General features: G+C 38.5%; 1 protein-coding gene across 1 annotated transcript in view; it reads right to left on the reverse strand.

Moving 5' to 3' along the window:
• The window catches only part of itpk1 (inositol-tetrakisphosphate 1-kinase), a 173,603-nt gene that overhangs the window by 42,915 nt on the left and 106,755 nt on the right, over positions 1-23,933 (reverse strand). The window contains exons 3-4 of the mRNA XM_003214341.4: positions 21,878-22,003; positions 8,555-8,672 (exon numbers count right to left, since the gene is read on the reverse strand). Coding sequence (XP_003214389.1) covers positions 8,555-8,672; positions 21,878-22,003 — 244 coding nt within the window. The remainder of the gene's footprint in view (positions 1-8,554; positions 8,673-21,877; positions 22,004-23,933) is intronic.

The following is a 23,933-nucleotide window of genomic DNA, read 5'->3' on the forward strand; positions in this document are numbered from 1 at the left end:
TTAAACCTTTGTGCCGGCAGGACTGTAGACCAAAAGGTCGACGGTTCGAATCCGGAGAGCAGGGTGAGCTCCAGCTTCCCATGGGGGGACATGAGAGAAACCTCCCATAGGATGGTAAAATATCCAGGCGCCCCCTAGGCAATGTCCCTGCAGACAGCCAATTCTCTCACACCAGAAGCAACTTGCAGTTTCTCAAGTCGCTCCTGATACAATAAACCCCACAATTATAATAGGGACAGAAGGTATATTTTGTCTTTACTCAGGCAACCCTACTGAGGATTAAATAGAATGGTTAGTAACACAACAAAATAGTCTTGGGATGATAAATTATATAATCAAAACTACTCAACAGAAAATCCTTACCTCAACATCTGCTTTCCAGTGTGCAATAGTAGCTGCTGCTATACTTGCTATGTTTAAATAGTAAATATATACATTCTTTTTATTCAAATGAACCTAAAATAATTATCATTAGTTACTTTGAGAACCAATTCTTGGAAAGTTACAAGCCACAGGCCTGTGGCATAAACCATATCGAAGTAGTGAGGGCATATACTATTTATGTCAAAGTTGCAAAAACAGTCATAGTTACACTGCAAAGAAGTGGCATTGTCGTTTATCTCCCCATGACTAAATTAATTCTCTTTCTTCCATAACTAAGTCACATTATGAGCGACATAGTAATGGAGGAAAGAGAATAAATTACATTCAAATTGTTATTTGTACTTAACTTTTTCCAAGCTTTGTTTAGGTCTGAAACATATGAAACTTTCTAGGTAAAACAACAAAAGAAAAGAAAAATGGTGAGAGACATGCCTTTTGGGTGGCTTATATAAAGCCATGGGGGAACCTAGAACAGGAAAAGGAGACGCAGGCAAAAATAAAAACGCATAAATTTATAGAAAACAACTTCCTTGACATTATCTAGTCAGCCATCTATCAGAGTTGTGCCTATGGAAACTTTTGGAGTTGGTAAATAAATCAGAAATAAGTAACAAATCTAAAAACAGACCAGTTTTGCTTTGGAAACAGACATGACCTTTCTTGGTCTCTCAAGTTAGTAAAAGATTTAGTCCCAGAAAGCTGGGAGGAAGGGAGATGAGGAGATTCCTAATTTAGAAAGAGTTATAAATCATGCCACTTGCCTCATAACAAATTTCCCCTGCTGCAGAATGTGCTTTAAGAAATGTTGGGGACCCCCAAATCACATTCACCCTTTGCAGAAAATAGAACAAAAGAAAGGAAGAAAAATATATATAACAGCATTTCCTGGTGGAGCTGGCAGGATAGATGTTCCATGAAGCAGCACGAAGCAAATGTTTTTCTGATAAGAGATTTAAAGGAAGAACCATTTTTCCTGACAATCTTTAGCTCTCTTCATCATGCAGTCAGACAGCACTAGGATGATGGCGCTAGCCCAGCAGGCTAAATGTGGGAAGCAAGGTGGATGGACACACACACACACACACACACACACACGGATTTCGATGCATGTTCCCAATTTCAAAGAAAATGTGTAGATATCCATATCTAACATGCAGGCATGGTGTATAGGGAGCAGTATGACTTTCTAGACCGAGTCAACACAGCAACTGTCATTCTATCACTCCATAAACAGCTATAACCACCATCAAGCATATCATGTGTGAAAGGCTGGTGTGTGAAAAGAGATAAAAAACAGGAAGAATATTTGACCATGAATGAGTACACCAACACTCATCTACAAAGTTAATATCTGAGCATAATAGTTTCTATCTAGGACCATAAATCTTGGAATATATACTGTATACACATCTGTCTGTCATATCGACAATAATGGTGAAATGCACAACCATCAGTTCTCCAGATGCTATGGAGTTCACCTCCCAGTCATCCCTTAATTGTCAGGTTGGAATCCTGTCAGTGGCTTATGCACACATGCCTTTTTTGGGATGAAGTGCAAGGTGTTATTCTGTATTCCTTTGTGAAATGTACAAATCCCTCACTGTTTTCAAATCACAGAAAGGGATGTCTCTATTACAGCTGAATGGTGAGGGAGGAAGGAAGGAAGGAAGGAAGGAAGGAAGGAAGGAAGGAAGGAAGGAAGGAAGGAAGGAAGGAAGGAAGGAAGGAAGGAAGGAAGGGGAGGAAGCATTTCAGACAATGAAGCTCCAAGGGGTAGGGATAGAAAAATGCACTCCGTCTATGAACTCATTCCCATTGCCTTCCCCTTATGAGCCAAGATCACAGAATCATAAGAGTTAGAAGAGACCACAAGGGCCATCCAGTCCAACTACTTGCCATGCAGGAATACACAATCAATGCAACCTGACAGATGGGTATCCAACCTCCATTTAAAAACCTCCAGAGGAGACTCCACCAGACTAGAAGGCAGTGTATTCCACTGACAAACAGCTTCTACTGTCAGGAAGTTCATCCTAGGTTTTGGTAGAATCTCTTCTCCTGTAGTTTGAATCCATTGATCCATGACTTAATATCTGGGGCAGCAGAAAATAACCTTACTCCCTCCTAAATATGACATTCTTTCAAATATTTAAACATGACTATCATGACAACAATTAGCCTTCTCTCTCCAAGCTAAAGATACCCAGCTCCCTAAGGTTCTCCTTTTAGGGCATGGTTTTCAGGTCTTTGACCATTTTAGTTGCTCCCTTCTAAACATATTCCTTCAATACCCTTCTTGAATTGTGCCGCCCAGAACTGAAAACAGTATTCCAAGTGAGATCTGACCAATGTAGATGAGCCCATTTATCAGTGTCTTTGCCCTTGCAGAGCTTTATATTTCACTTATTTGTTGTAGGATCTCAGCCTAGAAGTTGAAACTCAAAAACATCTGAGAGCCAAAGCTTGAGAATCAGTTATATTCTACTCATCTTCTAAGAAGCAAAGTATGACATACATTGATGCATCACAGAACCATAAAAGCATAGAGTTGGAAGCAGAATCTCCTGCTAAATCACCCCCAGGAGGTAACTATCTAGCCTTTTTTTGAAGACGTCTAGAGATATCTTGGTATCTCATCTTGTGATAAGAAGAGCAATTTTCTGAAAGTCACTCAATGAATTTACTAAGGGTGAGATGACATAAGCTCTGCTTTTGAGAAGAAATGGGTAATCCCTGGCACCCTCACTGTGAAAAATAGAGTCCTTGGAGAGCTACTACCTTTATGATGAATTTAGTAGATCAGTTCTTAGACAGGCCTGTGATATGAGCAAGAAGAACAAATAAATCTATTTCTGACCAAAAGTATTGGTGCTCTCCTCTATGTGTATACTGGGATCTGCAGCTCCTTACTTGCATTAAGCCCCCTCAAATGGATGATGAGGGACCCTCCAAAGAGGTATTCAGTATCGTTCTGGAACTGCAACTAGAATGGGGAAAAGGCTGTTTATCTGGCCTGAAGGGTGTGTTGCCAATATGGATAGGCCACAAAGGTTACTTTGTAGACTTATTTCCTACATTTCTATGCCATCTTTACCTTGGAAAACCCGAGAAAATGAACATGACTGTTCGCCTTCCCTGCTTTATCCTCACAACAACCAAGTGAGGCAGGTCAGCCTGAGTTTGAGATTCACTGAACTATGATTTTCCTCTGAGTTTTCATGGCTCAGTGAGAACTAACTTAAACCGTAGTCTTTAGCCTCAAAAGCATTTTTAAAAATAATCACAGCAACTTACATTGACTGGAACAATTGATTAATATGATATTATGTAGGGGCAGGGAAATGTTGTCAAAGTAAAGCATTCAGAGATACTAACTTAACTTAAACTTAGCTTGCAGGAAGCCCGTAATGATTAAATCTCTGAAGAAATAATAATGGCACAATTAATTTAGAATGAGGTTATTTTCCAGCAGTAGTGGAATCTTTTTTGAGGTTGCTCCTATCATACTTTTATGAATCTCCCAGGCAATGAGCAGGCAAGGGAAATACACAAGGGAACTGGAAGTTAGCAAGCAAAAAACAAACTCAAAAGCAAACATCTTCAATATGCTGTCCCTTTACATCACAAGACAGCAATTTCTTTTTAAGAAAAGTCCACAAATCTTGCTTTAGATTTAATCAACTCGGATGAAAATAGTACATGGGACTCGACATGGTGTAGTGCGTGACTGTTGAACTATGACTTTGGAGACCATTAAATCCCTGCTTGGCCATGAAAATGGAGAGGAGTTGGACAAGTCACTCTCCCCCAGGCTTCAGAGGAAGGCAGTGGCAAACCTCCTATGACCAAATACTACAAGAAAACTCTGTGATAGGATCTTCTTGTAACATTTTGCCTTAAGGTCATAATAAATCAGAAATTATTTGAAGGCACTCAACAATCACAAAATACACCACACTGGCTAATTCCATACATCTTTCATTTTCTTTTCACAGTTCAGTCCTAGCACTGGAGTGCCAACTCATTACAGCCCAAGCCAGTGACTGGATTATCTAAGAATGTAGTCAAGTCATAAGGATGATCAAAGAGGCAATCTTCTGGATAACTATCCAGGCCTCAGTGCTGACCTCATGATCCTCTTACAATAAATCAAACAGAAGCAAAGAGCAATTGGACCTAAAGAAGGGTGGATGATTCAAAATGTATCCTATGGACTCCTGAAGTTCCATGAACATGTATCTAAGGTAACCACTATTACTTATTTTCTTCAGTAATGAGTACCTACAGGATGGTCATCGTAAGACTAGAGAATGCGCCCTCCAGTCTACTGCAAAGTGAAGGGATTCTTGGTCAGCCAATCATTATGGAAAGCAAGGGAACGGGGAAACTCAAGAATTTGAGGTATGAAATAGGGAAACATGAATTCATTTTGAATAAATGAATAGTGAGTAGTGATTTTACAATGAGCCCAGTCTTGATTGAAAGGAAACTTCATGAGTACAAATGGCTTTTTTAAGGGAGACAGATAAACAGCTCAGTTACAAACAGAAAGAAACTGAAAGAGCAGTGCTTATCTAAACAGTAGAAACACAGTGAACATAATAATAATAGGGCAAAAATGTGTGGTAACAGCCCCTGGAACACTGAGAGGAGAAATGATATCCCAGCCCATCAAACTGCTGGAGTGGCAATGAACTAGAAGATGAAGATTTGACATTAAAAAGCTTTCGTTTCTAAGAATTGAAGACACAGTGAAAACCTTATTATGCAAATGGGAAGGCTCCATAATGTATGCGAACATAACAAAGCAAGGAGAAAAAGATTGCACGGAAAGCAGAAGGAATGGAATAAACTGTCCATAGTTTGGTATTACATAGAAATCTGGAAGCCTGTTTTTGAAATCAGGATTAGGGATAAAAGGCTGGGTTGTTTTGAAACTTCCTGGATTTAAAGCTAAATACTGAAATAGTTTCCTACAATCATAGTTTACAGACAGATGAATCCTATATTAGGAAACATTTAATACACTAACCATAGATTACATAAGCATAACAGAGCCTACTCCCACACACTATACGACTCATCTTTTTGCTTATAGGCTTCCCCATAGGATTTTCTTCCTCTTTGCATCCATCTTCTGGTGTCTGGCTTTGGGTAATATTGCTGCTCCTTAAAGCAGCCTTCTTCAGCACAGCCTCTTCCAGATGTATTGGACTGAATAACTCATCACCCCAAAGCTGTGGTTTGTTGATTGAGGATTTCTTGCTTATTGCAACTTATGAAAATCTAAGGCAGCTTTTGGCAATCTTGGCATGATTTGTTCAGAGGAGGTTGAATATTACATTTCTATGAATCTGAGAGACTGTGACTTGTCTAAGATCATCCACCGAGTTTCCATGATTGAGTGTGGATTCAAATCCTGGTCCTGCAGAACCCTATTCTAACTCTCAAACTGAACCATGTTGGCTTTCACCGTATTTTTGACTTTCACTTGGCCAGGGATACCAAAATTACAATCCACCCATACAGAGGACACCAAATTGGAAAAGGTTGCTTTAAAGCTATGGACCTGTAATCCCTCAAATCTTCCAGTGTCATTAAATCGTATTTTTTTCTAGGTCAGAAATGATGAATTCTTTCCCCAAGAAGCCTCCCAGCGAGGAAATTCACATCATTAACAGACTACAGAGCTACTCTTTGCACTGTTTTACATTAAACTTAATTTTCAAAACTAGAAATGGACATCTAGAAACTACACATTTGTTCTAATTTTCTCCTGTACACTACACACACACATATTGGCTGCTTCCAGAAAACAGCATTTGCCCTAAAATCTGCCATAGTTGTGGAGTCCTAATGTAGATTCTACCTGTGGAGTTATCCTGACTTCAGGCATACAGATAAGAGAAATGATCAGATAGGCAGAACATATATAGATATTTTAAGAACCCAACCATTTCCACATATTGTTTTGGGTAGCTGGCTTGGAGTTCCTTTTAATGCCTTATATTAATATAAGTATTACATTATAAGCATTCTTCAACAAAAACAACGCTTTACTGGTAGCTTCCACGCCACAAAAATTAGCAGAGAGAAAGGCCTAACCATTGCAATGTTAGCTTCACTTAAACTCATTAGAAGCCAATTATCTTTCAAAATGTGTATATGTAATCACTGTTTGGCAAAGGTGTGTGTATATGTGTCTGTTGCAGAAATGACAGAAAGAAATCAGACGGTAAAAGAGACTATTATGTAAAAGTACTGAATAATACCTTGGAGTTAGAGACTTTAGCTCTTTAATCAGGCAACACAATTCTTTAGATCATGTTTTGGCAAGTAGGAGCAAATGCTTGCGGTAGCATGTCTCTACAGTAGCTACATTCCACAGCTTAAATATAATCTCCCATATAATCAGGAGAACCTTGGCTGTAGCGTGGACTCAACCAGATCCCATTTTCATAGAACCACAAACCAATGTCTGCTTTAAAAAAATCCTTTTAGATTTTGGTTTTTTAAAAAAGTGAAAGGAAAACAAAAGATGGTTGTACTTCCCCAACATTAACTATAATAATGTGAACTCAGAAAACACATTTTTGGAGGAACATAAAGAGCCGGTGTGGTGTAGTGGATGCACACCTGGACTAAACTGTGGATATCAGGGTTTAAATCCCGAGTTGGTCATAGAAACCCAGACCTCATCTACACTACTATATAAAATCCAGATTATCTGATTTGAACTGGATTATATTAGTCTACACTGCTATATAATTGAGTTCAAACCAGATAATCTGAATTTTATATAGTAGTGTAGTTGAGGCACCAGTGGGTGACCTTGGGCAACTCATGCTTTCACAGCCTCAAAGGAAAGCAAAGGCAAGCTCTCTCTGAACAGATCTTGCCAGTTTGCCTGAGGACCATTATAAGTTGGATATAACTCGAAGGCACACAACAATATTTCATATTGTTGATTGAAAGGAAAAAGAGCAAGAAAGGCTCCTATTTACACTTTCAGCTAAGATCTGTAGCACACAAGGCAACATGAAGATCATTACCATAATTTGATTCTACACATTAAAATACAAATTAAAGTAATTGTACTTTTCAAACACCAGTTTAAGCAATTAAAATACCATGTTAGTAATAGGCAGTTAAATGCTGAAATTGAGCACACATACACACATCAAAACTGCATCAAATTCAACACAGAATGTAGTGGGGCTGAGAGGAGGTATTCCATGAAGATGGGCTGGCCTGACCATTTTTCTACGTCTAAATCTAGCATAATAATTGCATAATAGTTTTTTTTTTCTCCTTCAGGCAAAAATAGCCCCTTGGACTTGGTTTTTAGGGTGTTTTGGAAGGCTCTACTAAGGGTGATTGTGACCCTTTTACTTACACACTAATTTCTGTTCTTACCTTAGCCTAATTCATGTGCTAAATAAAAATACTACAGTACTTTTGCTTTGTTTATGTGAATCTACATGGGAGTCAAATAAAACCTGATATGTCTGCAGTAGTAGTATGTGTACTTTTCCTGTGTGGGTAAATCCTGCATGGTTAAATGCTCTGGAAGACCCAAAATGGCCACATTCATCAGTGTGATAAGTAGGCATCTCACACAATTGAAGACAGGAACTAAGCTATTATGTCACTTTAATTGCCATGGCTCAATGCTATGGAACTGTGAGAACTGTAATTTTATAAGGCTTTTAACCTTCTGTGCTAAAAAGTATTGGTGCCTCATCAAATTGCAGATCCCAGGATTCCATAGCATTGAGTCATGACAATTAAAGTGGTATCAATCTGAATTAATTCTACAGTGTAGATGCACCATAAATATCTTTCCCTAGGGCATCTCTCTTTTTAGAAAGAGATATCTGGATATATCCAGGTATCTGAAAGAGAACTGACCTTCAGTAAAGACATACCAGTCCTCTACCAATGTTAATAATAATAAAACTTTATTTATAACCCGTCAAGACATGTTGTGCTCCTATATTTTGGAAGTATGTATTCTACCAGGACAATGAAAGCTCTGCTTTAGAATAACTTCACAGACATATATAAAAACAGAACACCCTTTCCATCAGGAATCTAGTTTCTCCCCCCCCCCCCCACCCATCAACACACAATTACAAGTGAAGTTGTGAAAAAATATCTAGTAGCCTACCTTGCATGTATGTCTCTATTTGTCTGATAAGTTCATAAGACTTTGATCGGTCCAACAATGTCCTGATAGCAGGCAGAGGGTCCAAAATGATGGTTTCAGGGTGAGCATCAATATACTCCTAGGGATATGAAGAGATACAGCACAGAAGTCAAACACGTTGATATATTACAACACACCAGATGGTACCTCAATCTCAGTTTACCTATGAGTTACTGATAATGCCTAAATTTCAAATTTCCTGGCAGCTTATCCGATTCAACATGCCATTTCCTTGGCAGCTTAGTAAATTCATTTTGTAGGAAGCAGTAGTTTAGGTGAAGAGAAGCTATTATTCCCAGTCAAAATCCAAAGTTGGTGATTCAGAGTTTACAAAATATCTCATCCTTCTTATGTCACACCTCTAAATGTACATTTAACTATAAATAATATTACTATTGCTTTGTTTTCCATTTTTCGGAGATAGGATGGATATAATCAAATATATGGAGAAAGAAAGTGTAAAAGTCTTTCTTGAATTGCTGAACAAACTATCTAAAATATTGAATACTATCTTAGCAATTTAAAAAATATCAAAGACACATGTAGCTATTAGGGGGACCTTTGAAAGTGAATACTGCTAAATGTTTGAACAGCCCAGAAGTCGATGTCTACTACTCACAGTCACTGTACAACACATTTCTATGTTCAAAGTCAGTCTATCCTTAAATATGAATTGAACAAGAGAAGGCTACAACTTCCATGCACATTCCATGGATTCAATGGGTCTACTGCAGATGCAGACTGGAGCCAGGAAATCAGAAGACCTTTACTTTTTGGGAGGAGAGGAATGACCAATTTCAATAAAATAGTGAGGAGTTGAAACATCACACTGGCAACGAAGGTCAGTGTACTTAAAGCAATGATATTCCATGTAGTAACCTATGGATGCAAAAGCTGGACCATAAGGAAGGCTGAGCGAAGGAAGACAGACGCTTTTGATGTCAAAGACAGAACGCCGCCAAATAGAGTACAACACAGTTTATTGAGGTTACAGAACTAAAAAATGCCCGTAGGAAACAAAGAACTAGGCAAACACTTGTCTTCAGTGTGAAAAGTAACAGAAACAGCTCCGTTTGAATTAAAACGGTTCGAAAGAATAAACCGGATTAAACAGGAGTTTAATCCGGATTAAATCAAAAGTGCTTACTTCAGCCTGGCAATTTAAACAAACAAAAGTTGGTAAACAGAGGTCAAAATGAACACAAAAAACTGGCAGCAGATTCCTCTCTGCTACTCAAAAGCTACAGATGAGTAACTCAGGCTGTTTACTCCTCCGTGCAACGAGCGAAATCCAGGTCCAGGCACATCAATCAGGGTAACGGCGATCAGCAGGGTCCCAATCCAGTCCAAGGTCGAAAGCCAAGTGCAGACGTCTAAAGTTCCACAAGTTCCACCGATAGCCACAGAAGGGATAGTCCAAGGTCGTAGTCAGTCAGTCAGTCCAGCGTCAATCCAGAGTAGGTAATTAATGTCCGTCAAAAAGACGACGGAGGTCCAAGCTATCAAGATTAAACACAAGTTGCACAGAAAAACCCCACACAGTTCCTCCCGCCGTCTATGCCCAGTGTCCTTGGTAACTTACGTATCCAGCAACGAATCACACCTGTCTTCAGGAAGTTCCCCAACAAGAGCCCAAGCGTTCGTCCAGATTACCTTGCCCAACGCAATTAGCCATTGATCCTAAACCCCATTTTATCCCAGTTCATAACTCCTCATCGCTGTCAGCTGCTATCCTAATTCCAGGTGCCTCATCATCATCATCCTCATCAGAGCTAAAACACCTTTGACTACGCCCCACAGCATCCCCAGCTGTGGATCCCGCTCCATCCCTCCAGCCCGTCCATGGGTCTGATCCTGCAACTCGCCAATCGTCTCCCATACTATCATTGCCGGTGACACCCAAATCCTCCCTTACACGAGTCCACTCCATGTCATCCTCCTCTGAGCTAACCATCTCTTCCTCCATTCGCTCGGTAAAACCCTCAAATGAGTCTTCATCTGTTGGTTCTGCAAATAAGTCCCGGAGCCGTTTCCTTTCGCGCTCCTCAAAAGAGTCTGACTCTCGAGGAGTCTTACGACCCCGTCTCCTAGTATCGGAGCCAGAAGGCTCAACCATAACATTTGAACTGTGGTGTTGGAGGAAAATTCTAAGAGTGCCTTGGACCATATGAAGATCAAACCAGTCCATATTCCAGGAAATAATGCCCAGCTGCTCACTGGAGGGAAGGATATTAGAGGCAAAGATGAAGTACTTTGGTCACATAATGAGAAGACAGGGAAGCTTGGAGAAGATAATGATGCTGGGAAAATGGAAGAAAAAAGGAAGAGGGGTCGACCAAGGGCAAGATGAATGGATGGTATCCTTGAAGTGACTGGCTTAACCTTGAAGAAGCTGCGGGTGGCAATGGATGACAGGGAGCTCTGGTGTGGGCTGGTCCATGAGGTCACAAAGAGTCGGAATAATAATAACACAAATAAACAAGAAAACAATAGTTATGGTTATCAAGTAGATTTCGACTACTATTTGATCCAACATGATTATTCATAAATTAAACTTGACTGAAGAGTTAAACAGAAATGGCGATGGCACCATAAGCATCATAACTGTCATCACTGGTAGAAAGATGCAACCATATTGTGATGAGTCTATTTCATATTAGACAGAATCAATCCCACAGCGAAATTCAAAAGACCCAAAGCTCATAATTAAGCAAATTATGAAATTTATTAACAAATTTTAAAAATGCTTTCCTATGTAAATAAAAATCAATCAAATTGCTCAGATACCACGGAATTACAGCACACAGGTTGTGACCTTTGAGACTGTACATATCTAGGTCTCCTCACCAATTAAGATGATTATTTAAGACACCTTGACCTCCAAGCCTCTGACTTTCTCTGTCTATAGAAATTTCTCTTTATTTTCTCATGTTCCTATCTTATCTAGCATACACATCATATCTACATAAACATCCTTGTAAGACTTTTGAAAAGACTATACTTTTGGCTGAAGATCTACCTGACCCAGATACTTCATGCAGGTCCCTTTGTCTTAACCTTTTAACAATATTCAAGTTAAACAATAAGAAACAAAGATGTTCAGGGAGATAGCTCTGGATCTTAAGTCAGATATTCAGTATGACATCATTATCAAATACATTAGCTGAAAGGAAGCCAAAATGTAACAGTTTTGTTTGAGAATTATCAGTGTCAGAAGCGAAAGGCACCAGCCGCAGTGGGAAAAAAGGATGGTTGGAAGGTTTTCTATCACACAAGAAGACATACTACCATAATTCAGTTTTTGGAAAAATGAAGCAATTTCAATCCAATATTCTTCTCAAGGGGGATCCCATCTGTTAGTCTCCATGCATGAAAAATGGAAATGGTTTCTTGGGAGTCCTCTGACAAAGACATTCTTGATATCAAAATTTGATAGTGGCAACTCCTGGATTCAAAATTTCAATTTGGCAAGGCAGATGATCTGCCTAACAATGCTGATAGTTGATTATCTCAAGTAATCCTTTGGCTTTTAACACAATTTAATGATGATGATGATTTGGGTTAACATTTTTCAAAACGTTGATGTATTTGTGTAGTTATCAATTAATTATTTTTTAAACTCAAGAAGTATGGTGATGTAGTGGAATGGGTAACACTATTCCTATACATTTAGTTCTGAACTGTACTTAATTCTTTTTCTGGAAATATTCATTAGGGATTTAAAACCACATACCATAGAGTCCATGGGGAAAACTCTAACTATCATATATCCACACTATCACTAGGCAGAGTGAAACGGTTGTTAGGTTGTGAGAGAAGGAGCTTTTAAATGTTGAACGTCCGTTCTGCGTATGGTATGTGATTCATTGCATGTCCACTAAACCACTTCCCTTGGGTGATGGTGAAAAATGCTGTCCCACCAGCAGTGCTGAAGTCTTGTCAGCTTCTGAACATGGAATGAGAAGAAGGTGCCATCTCATTCTCCACTTCATTTAGCAAATGGTTTGGGATGATCCTGATATAGTCAGTTGCATGTGTATGGAAGAATGTTGGGCTAGACATCTCTATTTCTTGTTTACTTCTCAAAACCATAGATTGAGATGCTGTAACATTTTCAGTGAGGCTGCTTAATATTAATATAATCCCTGGCTTTTCTTTACTAAACACAGAGGGCCAATAAAATCTTCATCTCTATAGAGTTTCCTTAATTGCATACATAGAGAGAAACCCTAACTGGTTTTGGCAACTGTGACAGGCAAAAATGGAACAAAAAGAGATGAAAAGATTACCATCATCCTTCCTACAAAATAATAAAAATCACACTTCTAAACAGGCCAATTTTTGGATTTGTAACCATCTAATTCATCAAGCTTTTCAAGCAGATAGTACAAAGAAATCAGGTAACCAAAAATAATTCCATGAAACACGTTAAAAAGCTGGGTTTGATCACAACCTTAGAACTCCTGCAATGAAGACAGGAAGGTGACAAGGCCACTCTAACAAATGCAATCCCTTTTTAATTGTAAAACACCATAATTAAGGAGACACTGTGCTACAAGCCACATACTTTATTTTGTCCTTGATATCTTTGGGGATATAGGGCCTCTTTTAGGATTATGCAATATTGCTATAAACAAAATGCTGTGTGTGTGACCATGTCACCAAGAGAAATATGCAACTTTTAAAAACATGCAAGCAAGGAAAATGCCCCTTTGAGCAACAGCAAGCTAAAATGGCTATATTAAGGCATTGATTATTTTTAGCTTGACCTTAGATTCCTCCATTGCTTTATATCTCTCCTTCAACTAGACCCAGGGAGCAAGACTAGTTGGGCATACCTACCACCTTACGTAGCTAGCTAAAGGATATATGTCTCTTGGGAGACCAGCTCAGTTATTTTCACATGAGGAATAAAGATTACAGAGAAATGGCAATCCTATTTAGCAATGGTAGTTCATCTTAGGGCTAATACAGAGGCAATTTTGCTCAGGGTATGCCACGCTGCAGATTATGAGATCCTAGATGGTAAACCATAAAGAAATGGGTTTCATTTCCTAACTGACATGTCTGATACTGATTTTTTACTCACAGAATACTCCAATCAGACAAATAAGCTTTTTTTTCTTTTTCTTTTTTTTTTTACTATTCATCTTTACCTCTGCAGCCCTCTAAAAATGTCCAGAGGGTTGGTAGCAATGAAGATGCTGTAGAGATACTGTAAGTCAAATTTACCTTTCTGCAATTCCCTCAGTGGGAGGATTCCACTATATTCCTTTTTTGCAATGGAAGTAGCCTTTCTGCTGATGGATCAGACAGTTCAGATCCAACCCACTGTTGCATGAAAAGAGCCTATAATACAACAAAACTGGAGTTTCCTTTTAAGTCTCTTGCACATCAAGTTGTTCCCAAATCAGATGGCCTCTATAGCTTCCTGCTTATACTTTCCTGCATCGTCTCCCCATTTTTGTCCTTCCATAGTCCATTTCTTGTTGACATCAAGACATAACATCTAGAAACCTTCTGCTAATCAGTGTTGGCAACATTGGGGTAGATGGACCTATTGCCTAGATATCCAATAACTTTCTGTGCCTCTGGAAAATCTTCTTACACTGAAATGATCAGTTACCAGTTTCTGTGCCAAGGACAAAAACATATTTCCGTTGCTGAACTTCAACTATCATGATCCCTCATGACTGGCTAGGCTGGCTAAAGAAGACTACAGTCCAGTAAGTACTGGAGGCTGTCTCATAATAGGGGTTTAAGGTAAAATAATAATAATAATAATAATAATAATAATAATAATAATAATAATAATCCCAAATGTAGACTCTGCAAGGAAGCAGATGAAACAATAGATCACATCCTCAGCTGCTGCAAGAAGATCGCACAGACAGACTACAAGCAGAGACATAACATTGTTGCTCAGATGATTCATTGGAACTTGTGCCACAAATACCATCTGCCTGTGACAAAGAACTGGTGGGATCACAAGCCAGAAAAAGTTAGAGAATGAACATGTCAAGCTACTCTGGGACTTCCAAATTCAGACAGAGTTTTGGAGCACAATACTCCTGACCTAAAGATTACGTTAAAAAATGAAGTATGGATTGTTGATGTAGCAATCCCAGGTGATAGCAGGATTGAAGAGAAACAATGGGAAAAGCTGATGCGATATGAGGATTTAAAGATCAAATTGCAAAGACTCTGACACAAGCCAGTCAAGGTGGTCCCAGTAATGATCGGCACACTGGGTGCAGTGCCTAAAGACCTTGGCCTGCACTTAAACACAATCGGCGCTGACAAAATTACCATCTGCCAGCTGCAGAAGGCCACCTTACTGGGATCTGCACACATTATTCGCCCGATACATCACACAGTCCTAGACACTTGGGAAGTGTCTGATGTGTGATCCAATACAACAGCCAGCAGAGTGTCTGCTGTGGACTCATCTTACGTTTCAAATAATAATAATAATAATGACAATGATAATAATACTTTATTTATATCCCGCCACCATCACCATAAGGACTCATGGCAGCTTACAAAATAGCACACAAAGATGCCATACATAAGGTACATAATACCTAAAAACAATACTAAATTACATAAACCAGATATATAATTTGGATAAAACAACTACTATTAAAATAGAATCAGTTAAAAGATCCATGAGATCAAGACCAGTAGTGATTTATAATTACTGTTGTTTCTGAGATCCTCCATCAATGTCATCCTCTACTGCAGCTGCTACCCAGGTTAAATGATATTCAGCTACTGACAGTATAGGAGTGAAAGAAAAGTCAAAAGTTGCACAATATGTTAAGTAAAAGGCAGGTTGAAAGAACAAGATAGTCCTATTGTTGGATTGATTCAACGAAAGAAGCCATGGCCTTGAGTTTGAAAGATCTGAGCAGGGCATTTGATGACGGGATCTTGAGTCACTCATTAACAATGACAACAATAGCAAGAAAATTTGGTGCTCCATGCTGTTCTGCCACAGCCACAGATTGTGATAGCAGTCTCTCCCTTATCTTCCTTTTCCACTGATAAGCAAATATCCCTGAAGTGCAGATCATAAATACTCAATTTAGAGTCATAGGAAAGTCTCTGTTCTCCTGCTATAAACTATATATTTTACTTTTTTTTCACTCAGGATACCCAAGGCTTTTAGCAATGAAGGAGAAAAAAATGATCCAACGTGGCTAACCTTGCTGTTTTCAGTTTGACTGAGTTGTGTCAGACCCCTGGCAGCAGGGCACCAAGAACCATACACGGAGGCCAATCTCTATCTAATATCTTTATTAAGGAAATGTATAAAAGTAATAAAAACAAGCGAAGAATATAGTTCAGAAGCAGACCTTTCAAATGAGGTCAAAAATAGTCCAAAAATGTATTGTCCAATAAATGATATTAGAGTTCAAAGTTTAAATCCAATTCCGAAACACACACTATTGCCAAGCAATAGTGTGGGGAAATGCCAGAGTCTTAGGAGTCCAAGGAAGCTTGACAACAAGGCTGGAAATAATCTTGGTTCTTTAACAAGGTCCGTGACTAGGAACAAGGCAAACAGTGAATCTTGGAACAAGGTCCGTGACTAGGAACAAGGCAAACAGTGAATCTTGGAACAAGGTCCGTGGTTAACAGCAAGGCAAGGCAGTACTTGAATTCTTGATCCGGGAAGCAAGGAACTGGGGTTAAGAAGTCCACACACAATCTCACTCCTGAAGCAGCTCTGTTGACTCCGCAAAGATTCTCCTGCGTCAGGCACCTATATTGGGTCTCGTTTTCCCGCCAACAACCTCTTTCCCTAGAGAACGGGAAGCGAAACCCAACTTTGTCCAGATGCAAGACTCCTTAGAATTTCCCAAGGGAAGCAGGTCTAATCAGCCTGTTGTTTGGCTGCAATCCGTAAACTCCTGCGATTCTGTTCCCTGACTCCTCTGTCAGCACAATAGGATTCTCTCCTAGGGAACGGAGGCGAGGAATGTCCAAGGTCTGTTTTACTGAATTCTTGGGTACAAACATCAACATCCGGCAGGTGAAAAGACTCCGGCTCTTGTTGAACCGGCGAAAACTCCATGTTTTCGTCTTCATCTGCCTCGATGGCACTAGGAACAGGACTACAAGGCCCATGAGGCATCACAAGTTGTGACAAATTTGGCAATGCTACTTAGACATTTACATGAATCTGTTAGCAATAACATATTACAGTGGGCTCTACAGAAAATGCTTCGGTTGTACTTTATAAAAAGGAAAATCAGCCTAGCAAGCCTCGCAAACACTGATTTATTAGCAGTAAATATTTGATTTCTATACCTATCATATACCTAAATACCTGGGATTGTGTAAGAATTATTCAGGGGTCTCAAGTGGAAAAAGTATAAGAAGCCCTGTTTTAGATTATGTATGTAACAAATACATTTCAAAATATTTTTCCCCATAGCAACACAATTTTGTTTTTAAGGCAAGAGGAAATGGGTGGGAATAAAAAGTTTTAAATCTATGAAAACTCCTGAAATAAGGCAGGACATAAATGTTGAAAAGGATAGGTTACAGAGAAAAGGGAGAGGAGAATGTGAGACAGAGGAAACAGCCCAGAAGAAAGTCTTAGCAGAATGGAGACATGAAGAGAAGGCAGACAAGAGGAACAGAAGACAGTTACAAATACAAAAAGAAGTAACTAAAACTTTGTGAGATAAGAAAACAGAAAGCAATAAAAGAAGTAGAACAGATAGAAAGACTAGGGATATTAGATAACAGAAACTAAAAACCATTGGCAGTCTTTAGAATGGAGATGAGAGCTGGAAAGAAGAATTAAAGTACAGTTAGCTGTCTGCATTTGTGGATTTTACTTTTGTGGGTCAAAATCAAACCAGGAAGCCCCGTTCTACAAAAAGTCAGAAAAGACTGGAAAAAGGGAGATTAGCAGAAAAAATTATAATAACCTGTTTCGTACAATAAAGTGATGTTTTTTCATAATGGTCTACATGTTCTTACGCGATTTACCATCAAATATAGTATAGTTCACACAGATGTTTTCTCCCTAAAATATGTAGACTGCTGTTTTGGTTAAATTCAACACTGAAGATCCTTTATTCCATGCCATATAGGACTACACACCTATGTGTGTATACGCCAAGCTGTTGAACAACATATCTACAACTCTTGTGATGCCCCTGGGTGTTTTTTGGAGTACACTCTGCATGCACCAGCATTACAAAAATGCCATTGGCTCTGTGGGCAAGCATTATTGATTTTGTCATTGAGTAAAATGCATGCTATCCAGAGCTTCAACTGCCTGAGATCTTTCAGGATGCTTTGTGCTATGCTCCCATTAAGACAGAAAGAAAGGACAAGTTAATGAGCCAAGATGAGTAGACTTCGCAACAGTCACTCGCTTGTCTGTTTTGATGAACTTGGTTTCTTTCATTGGGCATGTCAACTGTTCCCAGCATCTCCAGTCCTTCTTTCCACTGGTTGTCTAGTCTGCTATGCATCTGTGCAGCATGTGTGCATCCGCACTGCCTAATTATAGCAGCTTGATATGTGCATCACCAAGTTACCGCTGAGCATTTAGTGCTGCTGCCAGTTATGACGAAGATCTATAGCTACTGGAAGATGACTATCATGTTAAATCTAAAGAGTTATAGGGTATGACTACCAGTCAGTTCTGTATGATGGAGAGCCAAGACCTTTTGCATCAATCAATCCAAGAACCAAGGCTGGACTGACACTGGCATATACTGGAGATTGATCTGCATTATATAGTCAATGTAGACCAATGGTTCTCAACCTGTGGGCCATGGCCCACTGAGAATGAAAATCCAGTCTGTGAAAATCCTTCCTCTTTGTTTATTTAATTTATTTATACTTCTGACCATTGCACTGGATAGACCACATCAGCTCTAGATTATTAAATATGGTTTTCTGTGGGCAACTACTGGATGGCATATGTTCTGTATCAGAAACTAGAGCTGATGTGGTCTATCCAATGTCAGTTTCTGAATCAGAACCCCAAATAATTAAACTGAATCTAAAGTTGACCAAAAACTGATTTGTAACTCTTTTTGGTACTAATGTTAGAGAATGGTCCCTGGTTAAAGTGGGCCCCGTCCAAAGTGGGCCCTGGTCAAAAAAAGGTTGGGAACCACTAGTGTAGACCCATAAAATGCAGTTTAATGGCATTGAACTGCATTATACGGGCCTACACTTACCATATAATGCTGATTCAAACATTACATGGCATTGTAGAGCCAGGCACAGACTACAGGAGAGACTATAGGAGGGTGTAAGAAGGATGGTGAATTCTGAGAAGAAAGGGAGCATTAACCTGAATAAAGAATTGCAAATAAATCAGAATAGGTCTGGTACTGTTCTATAGTGCATTACCAAGGTCTCTATGCTGATTTCGGAATGCGGAAAACTTACTTTTTGGGATTTCAGCTCCCAGAAAACCCCAGCCAGATGACCATACTGACTCAAGAGTTCTAGGAGTTGTAGTTTAAAAAGGTAATTTTCCCAAGCTTAGCCTGAATGATTAAAAGCAGAAAAGCTTGACTCTTTTGTACTTGGTTTACGTAGTTACACATACATATAGAAAAGGAGACATAAACCACAGATAGATTGAAGTGCATTTGTTGAGAGCCCATCAACAAATAAGTAGAATTGTTCCTTTGCTTTGTTTATTTGAAATTCGGCAAGCAGCGTACAGAGATCCTCCCGTATTTATTTCCTTAAATAACTCCCTCCCTTCAAAACCAACAGTTAAGTGTTTGTTTCCAGCTGAGCTGTTTAATACTCTGAGCTCACACAACCAAGAACAAGCATTTTTAAAGCTACAAGAGCATCAGTGAAAACTTTGGCTGCAAGTATAAAGATTGCTTGATTATGGATATATTAACTGGAACAATTTTCTTATTTAAATAGGTTTCACCTTGAAGTTTGTCCCCAAGGTATAATTCAAGAAAGAAAGAAAAAAGACCTCAGCAACATAAAATGCTACATTCACAATTTGCAAAAGCAGCAGTTCTCAATATTCAGGTCAAGTTATACCTCCCAAAAGAAATGCAAGGAACAGCTACGAGAATAAAGCCTTGCGTATTTTACTTACAAGAGTAACAACTACATGACTTGAGCTACCTAATCTTATTCTTTTTCATCCACCTTTTGCTATAAATATCACAACATCTTGTGAATACTGCTAGTAGTGCAATATTACCCATAATGTTTTTTCTTAAAATTATTCAATGTCTTCCCAACTACAAGAGTAGCAAACATCTGGAATCAGCATAAAAATATTGGTTCACCATCGCTTGAGGACCATGTCTTCAATGTTCACAGGAAGGATACATAAGGATAAATAACAACCCTGAGTCTCCATGGGGAGATAGGGCGAGATACAAATAAAGTTTATTTATTTATTTATTTATTTATTTACTTATTTATAAGGTACATCAGATGAGTGTATAGAACCTATGAAGATAAATCATTAACAACTACAATAGCCATGCATTCATTAAGGCAAAGCTTTCCAAATTGTGTGTCGCGACACATTGATGTGTCGGCTGCAGTGTGTAGGTGTGTCATGACAACATAACAAGGAATGACAAAAATCTTGGAAATGTATGTTATTACCTTAGAAATCATATATTTTTAAATGAAAGGTTTTCATGAGATATGTTGTGTCCCCATACATTTCGTTATTAAAATGTTTGGAAAGATCTGCACTAAGGAAAGGTGGCAGTAAAAACAGATGTTTTCAAGACATTCTGAAAACCCTAAGCATAAAACTACTGGAAGTGACCTCCACCACTATGATACCCTCACAATAATATTACTGTCAGACTATGTGCACAATTAAATTGTGCCCATTCCTTGAGAAGCCAGATCTGGCCACGGTAGTCCATGCATTAGTTACATCCCATCTGGAATACTGTAACGCGATCTACGTGGGGCTGCCTCTGAAGAGTGCTCAGAAACTTCAGCTGGTCCACAGAACCGCAGGTGGGTTGCTAACTGGGGCTGGCTACGGCAAGTGGACAATTCCCTTGTTGCAGCAGTTTCACTGGCTGCCAGTCTGTTTCTGGGGACAATTCAAAGTGCTGGTTATGACCTATAAAGCCCTAGATGACTCCGGTGACCACATCCCCTTGCACGAACCTGCCCGGACACCGAGATCTTCAGAAGAGGCCCTTCTCTCGGTCCTACCTCCATCTCAAGCTTGGTTGGTGGGAACAAGAGAGCAGGCCTTCTCTCTCTGTGGTTGTCCCTCAACTCTGGAACTCCCTGCCCATGGAAGCCAGAATTGCTCCCTCTCTGCTGTCCTTCCAGCAGCAGGCTAAAACCTTTTAATCCAGGCAGGCTTTTAAAGATTTTTAAGATCTAGTCAGGGGATGCTGTGGTTTTTAACTCTGAACATGTTTTAATTGGTTTTTAACTGGGAATTTTTAAACACTGTTTATATTTAATCTTGTTTTAATGTTTGTATATATGTATATTTTAAATTTTATACTGATGCTTTTATGTTAAGCCGCTTTAAGTCTCATGTGGGAGAGATAAAGCAGGGTATACATAAACATAATAATAACTATAATAATAAGGCGCATATGAAGCATCCCAGACATCTCATTATGTATGTATATGCAAATACAGGCATTCCAGTAATTCCAAAACTGTTATAGTCCCAAGCTTTTTGGATATCTGATACTAAACCTCTAGGACTAAAGATCTCTGACTACATATTATGCAGAAGAAATTGCTCTTTTAGGTATATTAGCTGCCAATTCAAGAAAAGCTTTCTAAATCAGTAAATTATTAGAGATGTAATTCTGTTAAAGCATCCTTAGTACATATGTTTTGTAGTTGTTCCGGAGTAGTTACATTTTAGAGTTCTCCCAGAGTAGTTACATTATTTACCTGTTTCTTGGAAATTAACAAATGTCAATGTAAGTGGATTTTTTTTTGGATCCTTTTGACTGCTAAAATATTTATACCGAGTTATTGAAAAAATATTTTCCCTCTACGTGTGATCCAATGGATAGAAGAGCTTTGAACATTTGAGAAAATGATGCATACATTTACAAATAGACTTATACTTGAATATTTGGTCAGCTTTGAAAGAAATGTAATTATTTTTTCTATTGATTTTTTTTTTTTTTGCTTTTGTGTTTTTATTTTCCTGATTTTGTTATACTGGAACATTATTGTAAGTAACTACATATATTTTTGAATATAAATAATGAGCATTAAAACATACAAACCATTGATAACAGGAACATTACTCACCTGGAACCTATGAACCAATGCCAGTGCCTGGCTGTCATTTTGGTCAGCTTCAATGATGACATCAGTCAGTTTATGGATGATCACATCTAATGGGCCCTGATCTTCTATTGGTTTGGTAAGGTCAAGCTGGATGGAAATAGTAATGAAAAAGAAAGAAAAGTTTTAATCTGTAAAATATTATATTACTGGTTTTTAATTATAGTACGGCCCCTGTATTCATATGGGATATGTTTCTGAGCTTACTGTGGAAACAAGAAACTGTGTATAACAGCAAACCCTATTAATGAGAGCCAACTTCTGACAGAAAGTACTCCTTAAGGACCTAGAGAATTCATAGAGGTATCCTCTCTAGAACTTGCTAGGTCCTTGAACACAACTTTCCAAAAACTGTTCAGCTATGTTCCATTAACTATGATTTCCTAGAACCAGTTGAAATTAACATAATAAAATTATTTTTTATGACATGTGATTGACTAATGGATTCAGGAGATTGGTAGCCTGGTAATGAGTTCAGAGTTCTCTGGCTGGGACCCAAGAGTGTAGATCATGGTTTAAATCCTGTTATTAACCATGACTAGCATAAATCCACTGAGTCAATAGGATTTACCTATGTATTCACTTACCATTCAACAATGGATTGAATGGGTCTAGTTGAAATGGAGCTAACCAAAAGGATAGTACTCCACAATTCCATTCATCACTGAAAACTAGTAAGGCAGGTTAAGGAGGACAGGAGAAATAGTGAAAATACATCTGGTAACCTTACAGTACAGTTTTTCCAACTTTAAAAAGCTGCAGTCCTTTTAAGTGTTTCTTTGAGTCTCTTTTATAGACAGAAAAAGTGGGGAATGAACATAATAATAATATTGATGATGATGATAAAATTATAGAGGCAGGTGTCAACTGAGTAGCCATATGCACTCAATTATTATTATTATCAGTAGTATTAGTATTTATATTCCACTTTTTCTCTGCCAAAGGAGACTCAAAACAGCTAACACTATAAACCATAACCTAATGTGTATTAACTTTAATATAGAATTAAACATAGAAATATTAAAATACAGTTAAAACCAAAAAAACATTAAAATATCTATTAAACTATATGCTCAAAACTTGTGTTCTATCACTAAACTGAATTATATCCCTATGCTATAGTGCACTCAGTGCACTTATTTACATTCGTTGTAAAAAGCACTAAGCCAACAGGTAGGGTGAGAAACCTATTTTTGTTTTCATAAGAAAAACACTCAGTTTCCTGATCAAGTAGGGATGGGAAACTCATATTACTACAGATGTTTTTGGACTGCGGCTTCCATCTTCCCTCTCCATTTGTTGTGCTGGCTAAGCTGATGGGGAGTCCAACAGCATCTGAAGAGCCAGAAATTACCTGCCTTTGTAGAATTGTTGCTATATATCCAATTATTCCTGCTTATGATGACCCTATGGAAAACCTATCACAGGGCTTTCTTGGCAAGATATGTTCAGAGAGGGTTTGCCAGTGCTTTCTTCTAAGATCAAGAAGGAATCACTCAGTGGGTTCCCATGGCAAAATGGGGATTTGAATCCTGGTCTCCAGACTTATAGCCCAACACTAAAACCATAAAACCACACAGGATAGTTGCAAAATTAGCATTACAAATAAATTAAAAGTTCTCAGAATGCCTGTCTTGACTGATTTGTCTTCTTGCCACTGCATCAATGAGATTTTTTTAATTAAAAGGTCCATGTTTTATAAACCACTTGGCACTGCATCTGAAGAAGTCAATTTATATTTATGAAAGTTGATGCTAAAATGAAAACCAACCATTCTTAAAGATGCGGCCATATTCCTTTTTGTTTTTCCCTCTCCTTTCCTCCTTTTTTAGTATAAAGCTTTAAGACACTCTGTCTACCATGTTGTACTTGTGTTCATTCTAAGCATCAAAGGACTAGATTTGCCTCTGAAAAGGCAAATAACCATTATCCCACCTACATGTGAATCCCCAGCACTCTGATATATAATCTACATCTTGTTGTGTCAAGGGCACAGCAGATGAACAGCTATGGCAAGGCA

The sequence above is a fragment of the Anolis carolinensis genome, chromosome 1 (assembly GCF_035594765.1).
Source record: "Anolis carolinensis isolate JA03-04 chromosome 1, rAnoCar3.1.pri, whole genome shotgun sequence".
Lineage (NCBI taxonomy): Eukaryota > Metazoa > Chordata > Lepidosauria > Squamata > Dactyloidae > Anolis > Anolis carolinensis.